Source organism: Lichenostomus cassidix, chromosome 1, assembly GCF_008360975.1.
Source record: "Lichenostomus cassidix isolate B80296 chromosome 1, HeHo_3.0, whole genome shotgun sequence".
NCBI lineage: Eukaryota > Metazoa > Chordata > Aves > Passeriformes > Meliphagidae > Lichenostomus > Lichenostomus cassidix.
Window position 1 is genome coordinate 102,319,656 of NC_139479.1, and position 15,452 is coordinate 102,335,107.

Sequence of the window (15,452 nt, forward strand, 5' to 3'; positions counted from 1 at the left end):
ACAAAAACCATGGATCCTGCAGCGTAAGACAAGACCATGGATCCTTCAGCTAGCAATAGAATGTTTCAGCTTTGGGAGTTTATGTTGACTTGAAGAACACAAGCGACCCAGTGCATGGCAGTGATAATAATATCTGAGTTCTATATCACTGGATTATACAAGTGTTTTTTGTCTGTGTTCCTGTATGCTAAGAAACAAAAATCATATTTTTCAGAGTAGCTGCCTTTAATTTTTCAGAAGATTCTACTTTCTACTGAGTTTATACCTTGCAGAAAGAAGGATAGAAAAAAATACTGCAGATGAGCATGTAATGAATTCCAAGAAGGGCAGAACCGCTACTTCAGTGCAATAATTGACACTTGCATCCCATTAGGAAATGGCCTCATTACAAAACTAGTGTATAATTAAAAGCCTTGCAGAGGAAACCTCTAAAATACATCACCACTTTTTTTCTGTGCTACTTATCACATGGTAGTTTGAATTTCGAAGCAAGTGCCTTGTCAATTAAATTTGCAGTACACTATGTACATTACTTTCTCCAAATTATTTTCTTAAAGATATCTGTAATTCATAAGTCCATTTGAAAAGGATTATTTAAAAAATCCTAATTTTTTTTCTTATGGGTTTGGAAAATATATTGCAGTACATAGCAAGTTCCTATTTCTTGTCATTAAAGATTATTTAGGCATCAGATACAAGTTAATGATGAACTTTTGTTTCCCTGATCTATGATAGAAATAAGTGTCAAAGTAAAATCAATTCATCATGTTGTGGTCTATGACAATGAAACTCCATTTTCAGTTTTAAAATAATAAAATACCATTTCATCCTTCCTAATTTAGTCCTCAAAAATGTCATTTGCTTAGTAGAAAAAGCTTTCCTTTTTAATTCAAAACTTTTTTGTTCTCCTGTCTTCAAATTGCCTGAAAGAATTCTACAAATTTGTGTCTGACCTGATCCCTCTCCTGCCAGATGTGATGCATTCTTCTTTCTCAGCAACACCACTGATATTGCTTTATGCTGGCACTGTCTGTGGATGTGTTTCATTGCTTTGTTTAACCAGACTGAAAGATAGTTTTATCTTTTTGCAACATAAAGGATTTTTACAGAAATTAAAGTCTGACACTAAGCTCAGTTTAGAGGTTTGGGTTTTTCTAGAAAGTGTTTAATAAATCATCGAAGATGTTTAAACCATATCCCCAAAAATAAGCATTTTTTCCACATAGGAGTGAGCTTACAATACACCTTTTTTTCCAGGATCTGCCAGGGCTCAAATGAGAAAGTGAGTACTCTTTTCCCAAGAATAAAAGTGTGGCACAATTTTTCCTTTTTGTTTGGGTTTTCTTGGTGCAGCACCCTGTGTTTCCAGTTTAGGAATGACATGGTTAAACAAATTGTCCTTACCAAGGTATCTGAATATAATTTTAAGAATTTTATCTTGTATTTCGGGTAACATCTCTGAAACATGTGAGAGCGTGTTATATTTTGAGGTTAAGGTTAAATTTTTAAAAGTTGAATCAGTTTCTGAAGATGTCATACATTAACTTTTTATTGGCAGCAATTTGTAATAATTGTATTAATACTCACCTGTAAATTAAAGGGGCAACATCTCTTGTGGCCAGTGCACTGAACTAGTTGGCTCTCGAGAGATATGAACTAAATTTTTGCATCATTTGAGGAAGTCTGGGGTTTTTTATGACCAAGAAATATGATCATATAAAAAAATTTCAGTGACAAACTGATGTTAACAGAACACTGAAGCACTTCCCTCATGCTCAGTATTTCAACAGAAAGAGATATTTTTGCTAATTGTTAGTGCTGCCAGTGACACTTAGGGAAGCACATCATTAAAACATCTGCAGTGGCAGAGCCTAAGGATCTGTGGAAGAGGATCCAGCTGTGAAGACTTTGTTGGGTGAAAAAATATATTCTCCTATGTACTGCCTCTCCATTCTTAGGCTGGTGTGGGTTTTTAGAGCTTAGGTTGCACTCAGAAAACTGATTCTTAGGCATGAATGCACAATCTAGCAAGTTTCTCTTTGGTTGCTTCATTTTATTGGTGGTAAAATGCATGCCACAGACTCCCTCTGCCATTTCAGGGAAGTGGCTGAGCTATATTCTCTGGGCTGTGCTTTGCCCATCTTCCATCTTAGTGGAATAAAAACCAGCACTGCAGTAAAAGCCCATTTCATTGCAGACTGTGCCCAACCTGTTATCACCAGCTCCCGCTAACATGCTAACACAGTTACAAGACTTTTGGAAGGTTCTGGGTTTGGCAAAATACGGTGGCTTCTGTCAATAATATCTTTTTTTTCTGGCGTAAACTAAATACCTCTAAAATTTCACACTTTTATTGTTTGAAAAAAAATAATATTATCTATCAGCACATTATCTTTTGGGGATGATCATGATGTGCCTCAAGCTCAGCTGGAGACTCAGGATGCTAACAATAGATGTATTTTGACAGACAAGAGAATAATAAATTGCTGGTCTGTGTGAGCATTATTCAGTACTTCTATAATGGGAGTAAAATAATGGGTGTGTTTATTTTTGGGAATGAGACTCCTAATGAATCAGACATCTTGACAGAAAGACACTTAGCAAAAACAAATGTAACTACAACACTTCATTAAAGTAAAAGTATCTTTACTATTAATATACAAATGGTGAAGAGTGACAAATAATTGATATACTTTAAGCCATACTTTCAATGTCTTTCATAAATACAAAACCAGCATCTGCGATATTACTTCTTTTTACAGTATAGAGATATATATATATACACAGCATTTCATAGGGACATAAGATTCTTAAACAATAAACAAACTAGCTCCAGTGGTAGCTAACTTATCAATATATAATTCAGGTGGCAGATATCGCAAGTGGGCTGTTGACAACGTGTGGAATAACAAAAACAATACATGGTATGCTTTAGCTCATACTGTACACAGCATACAAATACGTACCCAGTGCTCATTGTAGCAGGAAAGCTTTTTTGCTTTTTGAAACCTTGTCTAAGTAGTTCAAAATTCTTAGTGAGAACTCTACACCACGAGCAATAAAATTATCTTCTGGGGGATCTGACTCCTTTATGTATTTGTCACTGATCTGTAGAGACTCTGAGAGTTTGTCTTGCCTTCCTCCAATCCTGCATTTTACAACTGAAAAACCATAGTGTAATCACATGGGAGTTAAAGGATGTGGCAGGGTTAATGCCCCCTCTCCTCTGGTTTTCAGAGCTCTCATTATGCTGCCTTTTGGCAGTGCCCTTCAGCAGCCTCTCTTGCTTCAGTTGCTCCCCATTTCCCTTGTCAATGCTAAGGAGAGAAGCTCCCAGTATGTGAGCCCTCTCCTGGCTCACTGGCCCCTGTTCTCTCTGGCAGTTGCTTTCCTGAGCTCCGTCGGCACTGCATCTGCTCACCTCACCCGCTCTCCATCTCACCTGTCTGTGACTTAAAAGCTGCCAATACAAATTTGGCAATAAATATTTATTTCATTTTTCTGGGCTAAAAATGGCCAATATTCAAGTTTGAAAGTCAAACATTATGAGGCTCTCAACGCCTCTTAAGAGAAAAGATAGACTGGTAAACTAAGAATTCTCAGAACCTGATCCAAAGCCAAATTCATAAGGCTTATTTTGGCTCAGGTCCAAGTAAATTGATATAAGAACACATTTATATGTGCATTTGGAAATACTGAAGATCACTCAAAACATACAGAACTGCTGTAAAATTGACAGGGTACTTCAGAGACTCATATGAAAAAATCTGAAAAAGGGGTGGATAGTTTTCTAAAATGATTTATTTAACCATGGTAATTTTTCATCTATCAGAAAAATTATCTGAAGCTAAACAAGGGGATTTAAGAAGAGGCAATATTTACTTAGAATATTTTCATCTTCACTTAAAGAAGTATCGCAATCACAATGAATTATTTAAAGAGATGTTTTATTTCTGGACATACAGTAATGTATGGGATAAAACTGTCATCAGATATTCTATCACCATTTCCTGAACAGTGAAAACTCCTGATAGAAAAACCTCCTCTGTGCAGAATTTCAGCAGGGGTCTGGCAGGACTTGTAAGTTCCACTTACACCTAGAAATCTGATTCACAAAAGCAACTTGATCAGCTGAGGATGTGCAGAGCCTCATTGAGAGGGATGAATAAAATCCAGCTCCTGCTGGAGTGAGTTTTTGTCTTAAAGCCCAGTGAATCCTGGATTCTACTATGGCTCTTTGTGCAGAACTCTCAGCACCCCTCTGTAGAACAATTTGTAAGAGGTCTTGAACTTTCTCAGTAAATGGTATTTTTGGAGGTCCTTTAATCAGGAGTGAATATCATCTAACAGACACAACCATTCTACAAAGATGTTACTTCCTACAACAGCTTACACAGCGATGGTGAGGCTGCAAATGACTGTGAAAAGAACAATTGCTCCAGTTTTACTTCAGAGGTAAAATGGTGGGAAGATGCTTCATATCATCTGTCAGATTTGAGAAAGGATTTTAATGTTTTAGGTCTAAGCACTTAAATAGAACTAAGGAGAATTTCTATCTGACTCTTCAACTTGAGAAATTGGTCAAAACACCCCTACAAATCTGCCACATGCTCCATCTATTTGAAACTTTTCAGCAGTAATGCACTCACAATGACTCTCATTAGATTTTTGATCGCAATAGATTTTTGCAAATTTTGTGTTTCAAATATTTACATGACTTGAAAATAATATCTCCATTAATTTAGATGAGTATTTGAGAATATTTGAGCAGAAAAGTATGCCAAGGTAAAGCTTTCAATTATTTTAAACAGGCTTTGTAGACAAATTATTGAAGATTCTTCTTTAATAAAGCAGAGTGGCATGCTATCAAAAGGCACAAATACATTTCCATTATCTGGTCTAGGAAACAGAAAAAATGGCATGATGATTATACTACAGTTTGATGATTGGCACTTAAATAAATAATCAAAGTAATTACCATCATAAAAAGAAAGCCACTTTGTTTTTTTGATGAACATCAATGCAGAGGCTGAAGACAGCAGGAGTCTTAGAACTTGTTCCAAGTAAGTCTTGGAACTTACTACACCAGGGACTGCTGTCAAACAGCCTTTGTGGACGGTGGTCACGGTGTAACTACGTTGTATATATCTATGAAGAGAGAGAAAGTAGGCCCAATCCTGCAAGTTCTCCTATGAAAACACATCCATCTTCCCGCTCACATCCACCCCACTGATGTCAGTGCAGTGCCATATAAGGGGTGAGTTCAACCACACAAAATTTCTTGCAAGACTGAGGCCTGAATAAATTAATCTTTGTCACATTAGGCATTAGCATCACCAGAATAGTAAATATTTCTGCAACCACAAAAAAATCTTAGAAGTCAAAAAAGGCAAATTAACAAACAAAACCAAGAAAAATCTCTCCAGGGTACATTTAATTACTAAATTGTAAAATATTAATTAAAACTTTTTTATTATTGTGGTAAATCTGAACACAGGTCTACTAAAAAAAATAAGAAGGAGCTTTGAGTTGTTTTACTTAATTGTGCTCCTTTTGTCTTTTTTTCTGAAAAGAGATTGTCACTGCCACATTTTGTATCAGTAATAATTTCAATGGCTCCCTCCCAACCTGGTCCCTGGAGTACGTTAGTGAAACAATTCAGATTACTTTTACAAATAGTTATATTTTGTCAACTCTTCTGACATTTCATACTAACACTTAAAATTACTTTTAGACAGTAAAAGTGACATTTATACAGATATCTGTTTTTGTTTTGTTTTTGTTTTTTTTTTTAAGTATAGAATAGGAAAAGAAAATAAACAAATGTTGTTATTCCAGTTCTACATATATCTTAAAAATTACTATGTGCTGTCCCTCATTTGGAAATATTTGGAACTATTTGGAAATATCAGTTTCTCAGTATTCTTTCATAATCAGAATTTGGTTTTCTCCTGCACAACACAAGAGTCAAAGCACAAGAGATAACCTATAAATCCACAGACCAAAAAGGTGTGCTTGGACAGTCTATCAGAAATTTAGAGCTGTTTTATTCACAGCCCTCGCACAGCCCAACTGCCAAGACATGTAACAGCTAGAAGAAATTAAATACTCCTGGAAACAGCTTTTGATTTATAATCCAATGTAGTGGGAAATGTTTTTGCTTCCAGTATTGAAATAATTTTGCAATATATTTTGCTTGTAAAGAGTAGCACAGGCGTATTAGTAATAAATACGCTGACAAGACCTCTTAAATCTTCCAATCCCTTCACATTGTAATTAGAGGCCATATTAGGAAAAAAAAAAAGAAAAAAACACACCAATATAGAGCTGTTAGGCCATTAATTTTTTTTTTGGCGTAAGTCCAGCTAAGAAGTACTAAAATTTGAAATGCATCTGCAGTTGAGCCTATACACTGGTAGTTCTCCTACACAGTATGGGCACCTTCTTGTGGAAATGATCAGGCTGTCTTCAGAAAAAGCACCATTTGCCTAGGGAAGATTGAATATGCATGGCACCACCCAAATTTGTGATGGCAAATAGAAGTGGAAGTGGAAACAATGTCTATGACCTTCCTCCTCATCCTGGTAAAAATATTGTGTGAGAGGATGTTCAAGCCACACCAATCACATGATTCTCAACTGCTGGAGCTGTCCAGGTCCCTTTGTGTTTTGATAGAAAGAGGAAGCCCAACTGCAAATACATACTTTTTGGAAACAATATATATTCATATATATAAATGAGACAACTGCTTCTCCTAATTTTAGTTTAGGGGGCAATCCTACTCCCTGTGTATTTAGAAAGAATCAGTACAGAAATCTGATAGACAAGCAGATGTTTGGTAGTACTGCCTGCTCAGTATTTGGGAACAAGATTGAGAGCTCATAAAGAAAATTCTTCTCTTCACCCAGAATTAGTGCCTCAGCATTCAGAGAAAATTCTTTCCAGCAATTTTCAATTGTTATCTTCCATGACTTGCATCCCACATCGCTATCCCCTCTTACCCATTTTTTCACTTTGATAATGATTCTGTGTGAACTTGGCCAAAATGAGAAAAAGTTGAAGAAACTCATAAAATAATTTGATTTTGAAAAATAAGAAAGATCTAAGAATTAAATATATTCTCCTCAGCTCTTTCAAATGCACTTAAGCTTGGGTTAACAAGAAATTATTTTCCTCAAATTTAAGGAGACCCTTTTACATTTCACTTTCAGTTTTACTGCACCAAAGTCAGCCAGTACAAAGACTACAAATATGATCAAAATTCAGATATATCATGGAGACAACACAATTTGCTGAGTAAAACTACACTTAAACCTCAGGCATGACTTAGATGTAGAAAGTTCATAATGTACTTTACTATTTCTTTCTGACTTGTTTTCTCGTTTCTAGATGGTTTAACTACTTCTTTCAAAGCAAGGCTTTGAAGAGTTTAGTACGAGTGGATACACCATGCTGAAATGGAAATAAGCTATATTGTTACAGTTAGTGGCACCAATAAATCAATGATACTAAATGTTAATGAATTTCAGATCAAAGAAATCCATCAAATTTCCTGGTAGGGCATGTTGATCAGAATAATAAAATGGAATATCTTAAACAAATCTTGGCATGAAAAAAAATTATTTGGTTGAATATAGGATTGCATTAGTTAATAATTTAAAATTGTTCCTAACTGCTTAGACAAAGTCAGCTTTTCCATCTGTTCTTAATTTGTACTTGTTAAGACAAAGGGTATGAAATCACAAAGGAACAAGTCCTGCTTCAGTAAGGCCAACTTTAATATTTTGTATACTGATTTGGGGAGAAAATTTATTTACTTCACTTAACCACTCTTTTAACCCTTAGCTAAATGGTTTGAACTAGGACAAAAATGAATACCCTGTATGTATAAACATGTTGGGAAAAGCATTGTAAGTTTTTAGTTGAAGAGAAGATTGTGAATAAAAAGAGCTTTCTTTTTACAACTTTGCTGCCTTTTAGTTCACATGTAACTTCCACAACTTTCATACAGAAACCAGAAGCACTGAAAATCCTGCAGCGTTTCAGAGTTGCACTTACGTAGTTAGGATGAGGCCAATAGATTGTTGTGTAATAGTCACCCAATTTTATTTGAGTTTGTACATTGTGATTACCAGCTTTTTATTTTATTGAAGAAACCAGGAGAAACTGCAGTGGGACCTGGCTCTGTGTTGAAAAATGTCTTTTTTTTTGTTTTCTTCAAGTGATAATCATAGCTGGAATGACTACTGGGTGTCAACCAGAGCTAAGGTCTTCAACATTATACTGAGACTGGTTTAGTTCGGTTTTTTAAAGGCAAACTAAACTTTCATTTTGTTATAAATGGAAATAAATACATTATCATATGGAACTTTGTGTATGTAGCTTGCACTGTAAGATCTGGAGAGGCCTGATGTGTTGTTTGTGGTTAGGGGTGCTTTAGAATTTTTCTTCTAAATAGACACGCTTTTTTATATAATAAATTACAGTTCTTATTCTGCAGATTTTTCCAAATTTATACCATGGGACCTGGTGTCAGAAAAACTACATACTAAAACCATTAACAACAACAAAACAAAACAAAACAAAACAAAAAAAAAAAAAAACCGAACAAAAAAAAAAGGAACTGTAGACAGGAACTGTTTCTTCATATGTACACATGTACTAACTATTCCAAGCTTAAGTTTCCCAAGAAATTAAGGTCAGCTGTAAAGTTTTGGTCACAGGATTACTTCAATCCAAATGCATTATCCAGACAGCTGTAGTTTATCTTATTATGCTTTGCTATCATCTTCTTTTGACTGGATGATGTCATTAGCAACTTTGATTTCTATGGTTTCTGGATTTAAAGCTTCTTTGCCATTTTCTTCCTTTAGCGGCAGCTTCCTATCAGAAAAAATAAAAGGAACCATGTTAACACATAAATAACACAATCTGGAATTTAAGTACATAATATATGTATGGCTTAAACAGGTCACAGTGTAGAACAGTAATTTTTTTTTTAAATAATGTATAATTATTTTGTTGCGAGCACTGAGGTTCTTTGCTTTTAAAGAAATTCATATCAACTCTTTCCATTTCTGTAAAGCTACAAAAATCACATGATAAGAACATTGCTGCTGCCCAAAATTCAGTTCTTCTATAACACAAAAGAAAAAATAGAATGTCAAATTACTTGACCCAAGACAGTACAGAGGTATGTGTTGCCTAGGATACTGTGAAACACTTACAGTCAAGCTTTTTGCTGAATCTCAATGATCTCTTATTTTACTTCTTTTCTAAATGTAAATTCAATTGCATACAAAACTTTTATTTGAGATTGTGCCAAACTTTTGGATCTCAAACTTTTATTTGAGATTGTGCCAGGACGTAGGTAAAGAACTTCTTATAGAACAAGGAAGTAATGGAAGTTATTATTTAGAAACTTCTACAATTTAATTTTCATGGATCACGCAATGTAATTTCATTAATAAATTACAGCTCTTCTAAGACTTAGTGAAAACCCTGAAGATTTGGCAAAAGAGTCCCCACCCTCTTGAATGTGATCTCATTCAAAAAGGTCTTGAAAATCATTGATTCCCTGCTGCCAGTAATTAGCTGTCAAAAATATAGCTGTCAAAAAGATGCATGGTTTACTGAGATGTTCCTGCAATAGTGTCTCCTGGGCATAATAGCTGTTAATCGTGATTCCAGTTAGGCTTTGCTTTCTGTTTTTTAACTAGGGAATAGTATGCATATGTCTTTTTTATTCATAATAACTGTTAAAGGTTTCAGTAAATTTCTGCTTTGATTGCTTTGATGTCCCAAAGAGCAATACAGTGTTCAAAACCTGTCTCAGGAATCTCGTAGGAATGTCTTGCAATAACAGTGTTTAATAACAGCAAATAAAACAAAACAATACCTGAATTCCCAGTCTTATGAAATTTAAGTTGTCTGAAATGAACTAAGAAAGATGCTGTTTATCCAGAGGTTACACAATGAGCACAACCTGTATCTGAGAGAAATCAAAAAGACTAACTTGTTCTACTACAGTAAAATACATGGGATATACTGTCAGATGTCTGGCTCTGAGCACAGAGGGAGGTCTATACTAATTGTCTGTTTCTCGTGGCATACCCAAAGGAAACAGATTTCAAGACGCCTGAAAGAATGGAAACAACAGAATCAACACAAATCTATATTTAAAAGAAGGTAAAACACTGGGGTAGAGGAAGAGCAACTCATGAGATACATTTTAGGTAAGTAGGCATGTATGTCAAAGATCCAGTAAGGCAAAGCCTTTAAACTAGCACTAAAAAAACCCCAAAAAACCTAACTTAATCTAGTTTTACGAAAGGCAGAGTAATTTCTCAAAAGCTGATGCTGGAAAGGAAGAAATAAGTCAAAGCCAAAACTGGGGAATTGACAGAATATACTGTGTGGAAATTTAAAGAAATTGGTTTTAGTGGATTAAGACCATGTTAAAAATTATTGGATTAAGACCATGTTACAAATTATTTGAAATAGGAAATTTTGTTAGAACCCTGTTAAAGAATACTGGACATCACTGAAATGCAAACAGTTGCATAATGCAAACAGTGTAATAAAATTAGCTTTGCTTTTCATGCAAGCAAGGAACAGCAATCCAACAAAAGCTACACGGAAGTAAAAAATTTTACTCATCAAAACTTTCCTCATCACAAAGTCTATGCACCATTCTTGAACCTAATTGTATTTAAAAACTTGTGAATGTTTGGGTTTTTTTAATAGGATGAAAGTTATGAGTGCAGTTATCATTGGACATTGTTCTTTTTCCCTTTGAGAGCATTTCTGTTATTTTGGAATTTTTGTTTCCATTAGCTTTAAATACATATTTAATCTCTATTAATAGATTCAATAACTTTCCTCTTTCAATAAACTAATTCATGTTTAGGTGTTATACCAATTTTTATACACCTGATTTTTCCTTAGCTGCATCTCGGAAAGATTTTTTTATTTTTCAACTGGGCAGAGTAATCCTTTCAAATGTTTATTCATTTTATAATTAAAGGGTGGGGTTTTCTTAAAATTCAACAAAAACTCAAAAAAAGGTTCTTTTGCATTTATCAGATTTTGGCTGCTATCAATAATTAATAATATTCCTATAATAATAATTACTTCCTCTAGCATTTCATGTGGTCTAACTTCAACAGTCCACTGATATTACCCATATAAAACTTTAGCTAAAATATTTACTTTCTTATATTACAGGAAAATTGCTGCTAGCCATTTTAATAATGGAATTCACCCAGCTTCATTAATACATTAATTACATGAATTCATTAATTACAAAAAACCAATACTAGAAAGAGATTCATATCAGACAAGTAATATAATAATTATAGTACCACATTGTATGTGGTGTTTAAATCATATTACAAAAGCTTAAATTGATTTCCTGCCAGAATGATTAAAACTTGTTGACTTGCAGGTAAAAGTGCTTCGAGCTAATCTGTCACACATGGATTCCAAACATGGCTTTAACAAGGATCATCTCAGATAAGGTAAAAAATAGTTTGCCAAATACCATACTGAGCAATATCATAAAGAATATTGTTGTAGGAGGAAGTAATCTCTTTCCTAATTAGTTCCCACAACTTCTTAAATTGCATTTGAAGTTCTGAGTGTAATTAGCTATTATTCAAAATAATTAAGTTAATTATTTTAAAATTTAATATATTAATAATTAAAAATAATTATTAATATTTCATCTAATTTAACCTCAAGGCTTATCTTGTATACCTTTAAGACAGCCAGAATTTGTCATAATGAATCTCACCTTGTTTCATCGCCTGACTAACATGTCCTTGAAACTTTTCTTTCTTGCAAGCTAAGCTCTTCCCTCCAAGATCCCTGCTGGTCATCCTCACCCTGCCCAGTATGTGCCTTTCTGGCTGTTATAGACAATATGTTTTTGTATTATTTCTACTGAGAAGCTTCTACACTAATGCATCTTCCCATTGTGCATCCCACTCATACTTTATATTGCTTCTCTGTTTCACTGGGTGTCACTTGCGTCTGAGTCAAAGGTCTTTCGCTATTCCCCTGGTACCAGTGGCCCTGCAAGTGTCCCAATTGCACCATCTCTTTTCATCTTCAGCTTCCCAAGTGACACTGTCCCAAATCATTAGCTGACTTCTGCCCAGCTGTGCCTTGCACTGCTGCTGCCTTTTGCCATTGGTTGTGAGGGAAGAAATTACCAAGAAGGAAGCAGTCATCATTATCAATATTTCTTAGCAGTCCTATTTTTCCAGACATAATGCCCATCAAAATCCTTATCAGTAATTCCTGAGTAATTGTTTTGGGGTTTTTTGTTGGTGACTTTTTTTCTCTTTTATGACCGTGGGGACTGATTTTTCCCTCTCCCCTAAGATAATAAAATATTTTTGATTTTAACTTTCGCATATTTCACTCCTGTCAGCTAATGATTGTGATAAGCAGAAAGAACTGAATTGGATCTTTCCTGGTGCTCCTTGCTAGATACATCTCATTTTCAAGCTCTGGTGCTACAAATAGTCTTGAATCATGAACAAACATTGACCTGGGCCTTCACCCACTAAAATATCCAAGGCGAGCTGGACTTGTACAATGTTTACAACTACATTCCCCTGACTCTTTAGATAACTATAGGCTCTCCACTGTGCCCTGATTATAAGTTCTAATATGAAGAGCAAACATATCAGTAGTCACTCAACAGATTCCACAATTATTTAATTGACACAACTTCAAACTCTCTGTGCATAGCTTCTTCAAAAAACTATACAGCTTAATATGCAGCTACTTAACACACTCCTTATTTACTACAAATATCAATGGCAGCTGGTAACAGACCTTTTTATTAATTAAAGGTTCTGAGGTATACAGTTTTACATAATGCCAAAAAGGAAATTTCTTCATATTTTCAGAAAAGAAAAATACTTTTATTAGAACCCTCTCTCCTTTTAAAGAACAGCTGTGATTTCATCAAATTATCAACAGGTGAGTTTCTTTATTTACTACATAATTATCTTCATAGCCAAGACAACTTTAAGATGTCATGAGGTAGGAGATCTTCACAGCACATGAAAAATGTTGGGGTCAAAGCAAAGCAAACTTGGAGTTTTCTTTAGTAATTTTGTCCCTGGACACAAGGCTGGTCCCATTATTCAGAAGGCAGCCACAGCCTGTGAGCATGGGTGAGAACTGCTGCAGTTTCTGTACTGAGAAAAGGTTGCAGGGACAGGAAGGAGGGATGAGGAAATGGAGCAAAGAGGCCGCTCTTCAGCACAATTAATCCAATTACACTGTGTGTACTTAAATACTGAGCTAAGCTCTCTGTTAAATACATGAAAGCAGGAAGGGGCCACTCCAGTGAAGAGCTGGGTTTCTGGTGCACAGGATCCTTGTGCCCCATCCTCAGGATGTGTGTGAGGATGTGTGTAAGACTCAATCGAAGGTCATTCTTGAGAGTTAAGAGATTGCTCCCACAGAGTATTTAATAAGTGTTGGGTTGGTGGTAAAGATCAGGTGCAGTCAGGTCAAAAAATCCTTGTACTTCTGTGCTCAGACAGTGTATGTGAAGTACCATAACTTAGATTGATTATTGTAAAAACCAAGCCAATCAAACACACCACACACTCACACACTGCACTGCCACAGCAGACCACTCTGGTGGGGCTGTGTATCTCCCCTCAGAGTGAGGGAAGTCCAGTCTGTCCACACAGTGAAGAGCAGCTTCACTGAAGCTTTCACTGTGTGAAACTCCAGGGAGTATCAGGCTACTTACTCTGGTTCTGTGAGGGGAGTTGTCTCATTTGGCTCATTTACTGGACTCCCATCTTCATGGTTGGTAATTCTTTCATCCTCTGTTCTCATTTCGACTATTGGCTCTTTTGAGCCATCTTTCCTAAAAATTATTAAAAGAGTCTTAGTCTCTTATCATCACATTAACTACATGCATTGCACATAACAAATTACTAAGATCCCTTCTCTCAAAAGTTGGCAAAGGAGAGACAGAACTAATTATCAGTGACTAACACCACCAAGACACATTTAACAGCGTGTTCCCAATTCCTTGAAGTCTTCAAAGTATTCCTGTATCCATGGTTACTTCCCTAACTCTGTAAACATGATGAATTAGCATCTCAAAAGAGCATTTTGTTTATGACTAATAATAAGGCTACAGCTCCTTCAGGGGAATAGATGTAAACTTCCCTAACCTAGTATAATAAAGATAGGACTTGATGCCTAGATACACTTGAACTTTTCTGACAGCATTAAAGACCCATTATGTGAGTATATACACCAAAGAAGTGTGCTTTAATCTCCTGAGATTGTGACAACCCCAGCTGCCAGTGATGCAAAGAGTCCTTCTGTGGTAAAAATCTAAACCCTTCTGCTTTTGCTGGTAGAAAAACTGGTTCTATGTCGTATTTCCCCCATTTTAGGAACAACTGGTACTCTCTTGCAATCAAGTAAATGAATAAACATTGTGTTAATTAAACAATAAGGGAGATGGAGCAGTGAGTATTGTCATTATAATTTTCTTGGTAACCACAGAATCAGAATACTTTGGGTTGGAAGGGACCTTTACAAATCATCCAGTCCAATGCCCCTGCAATTAGCACAGACATCTTCAACAAAATCAGGTTCCTCAGAGCTTCATTCAACCTGACCTTGAATGTCCCCAGCAATGGGACATCTACTACCCCTCTGGGCAACTTGTTCCAATGTTTCACCATCCTCATAGTAAAATAGATCTTCCTCATGACCAATCTAAATCTACTCTCCTTCTCTTCAAAGCCATCACCCCTTGTCCTTGTAAAAAGTCTGTCCCGTCTTTTTCATAAACCCCCTTTTAAAAGGATGCAGAAAAGTCTCCCTAGAGCTTTTGCTTCTCCAGGCTGAGCAGCTCCAATTATCTCAGCCTGACCCAATGAAGAGATAGTCTATCCCTCTGATCATCTTTGTGGCCTCCTCTGGACTGACTCCAACAAGTCCATGTGTTTCCCTTACTAAGGACTGCTGAGCTGGATGCAGCACTCCAGGTGAGGTCTCACTGGAGTAGAGGGGCAGAATCACATCTCCTGAACTTCTGGTCATGCTGCATTTGATGCACCTTGGGACACCTTTGGCTTTCTGGGATGTGAATGTACATTGTTGGCTCATGTCCAGTTTTCATGAACCAGAATCCCAAGTCCTTCTCTACAGGGCTGCTCTCAGGAACATGGACATGATTTGGAAACATTTTTACTAATTAACAATGCTTACTAAAAATATTTAGCTTGCATATAATTTTACTCTCAAAAGGCAGATCAGAGGATACCCAGGTCATATATATTTCCAAAAAGAAAACCTCTTTTGATGTAAATATTTGATTCCTATATCCTGGAACTGCATCAGCTGCAGTCTACAAACAGAGGGTGAGTTGCATACGAACAATCAATTTTACTTAACAG

At 35.8% G+C, this 15,452-nt stretch overlaps 1 protein-coding gene across 1 annotated transcript in view; it reads right to left on the reverse strand.

The window, feature by feature from the left end:
• Window positions 1–2,629: 2,629 nt before the first annotated feature.
• The window catches only part of NCAM2 (neural cell adhesion molecule 2), a 271,538-nt gene continuing 258,715 nt past the window's right edge, over window positions 2,630–15,452 (reverse strand). Inside the window, exons 17-18 of the mRNA XM_085074695.1 lie at window positions 13,781–13,900; window positions 2,630–8,883 (exon numbers count right to left, since the gene is read on the reverse strand). Of these exons, the coding sequence (XP_084930821.1) occupies window positions 8,772–8,883; window positions 13,781–13,900 (232 nt within the window). The 3' untranslated portion in view covers window positions 2,630–8,771. The remainder of the gene's footprint in view (window positions 8,884–13,780; window positions 13,901–15,452) is intronic.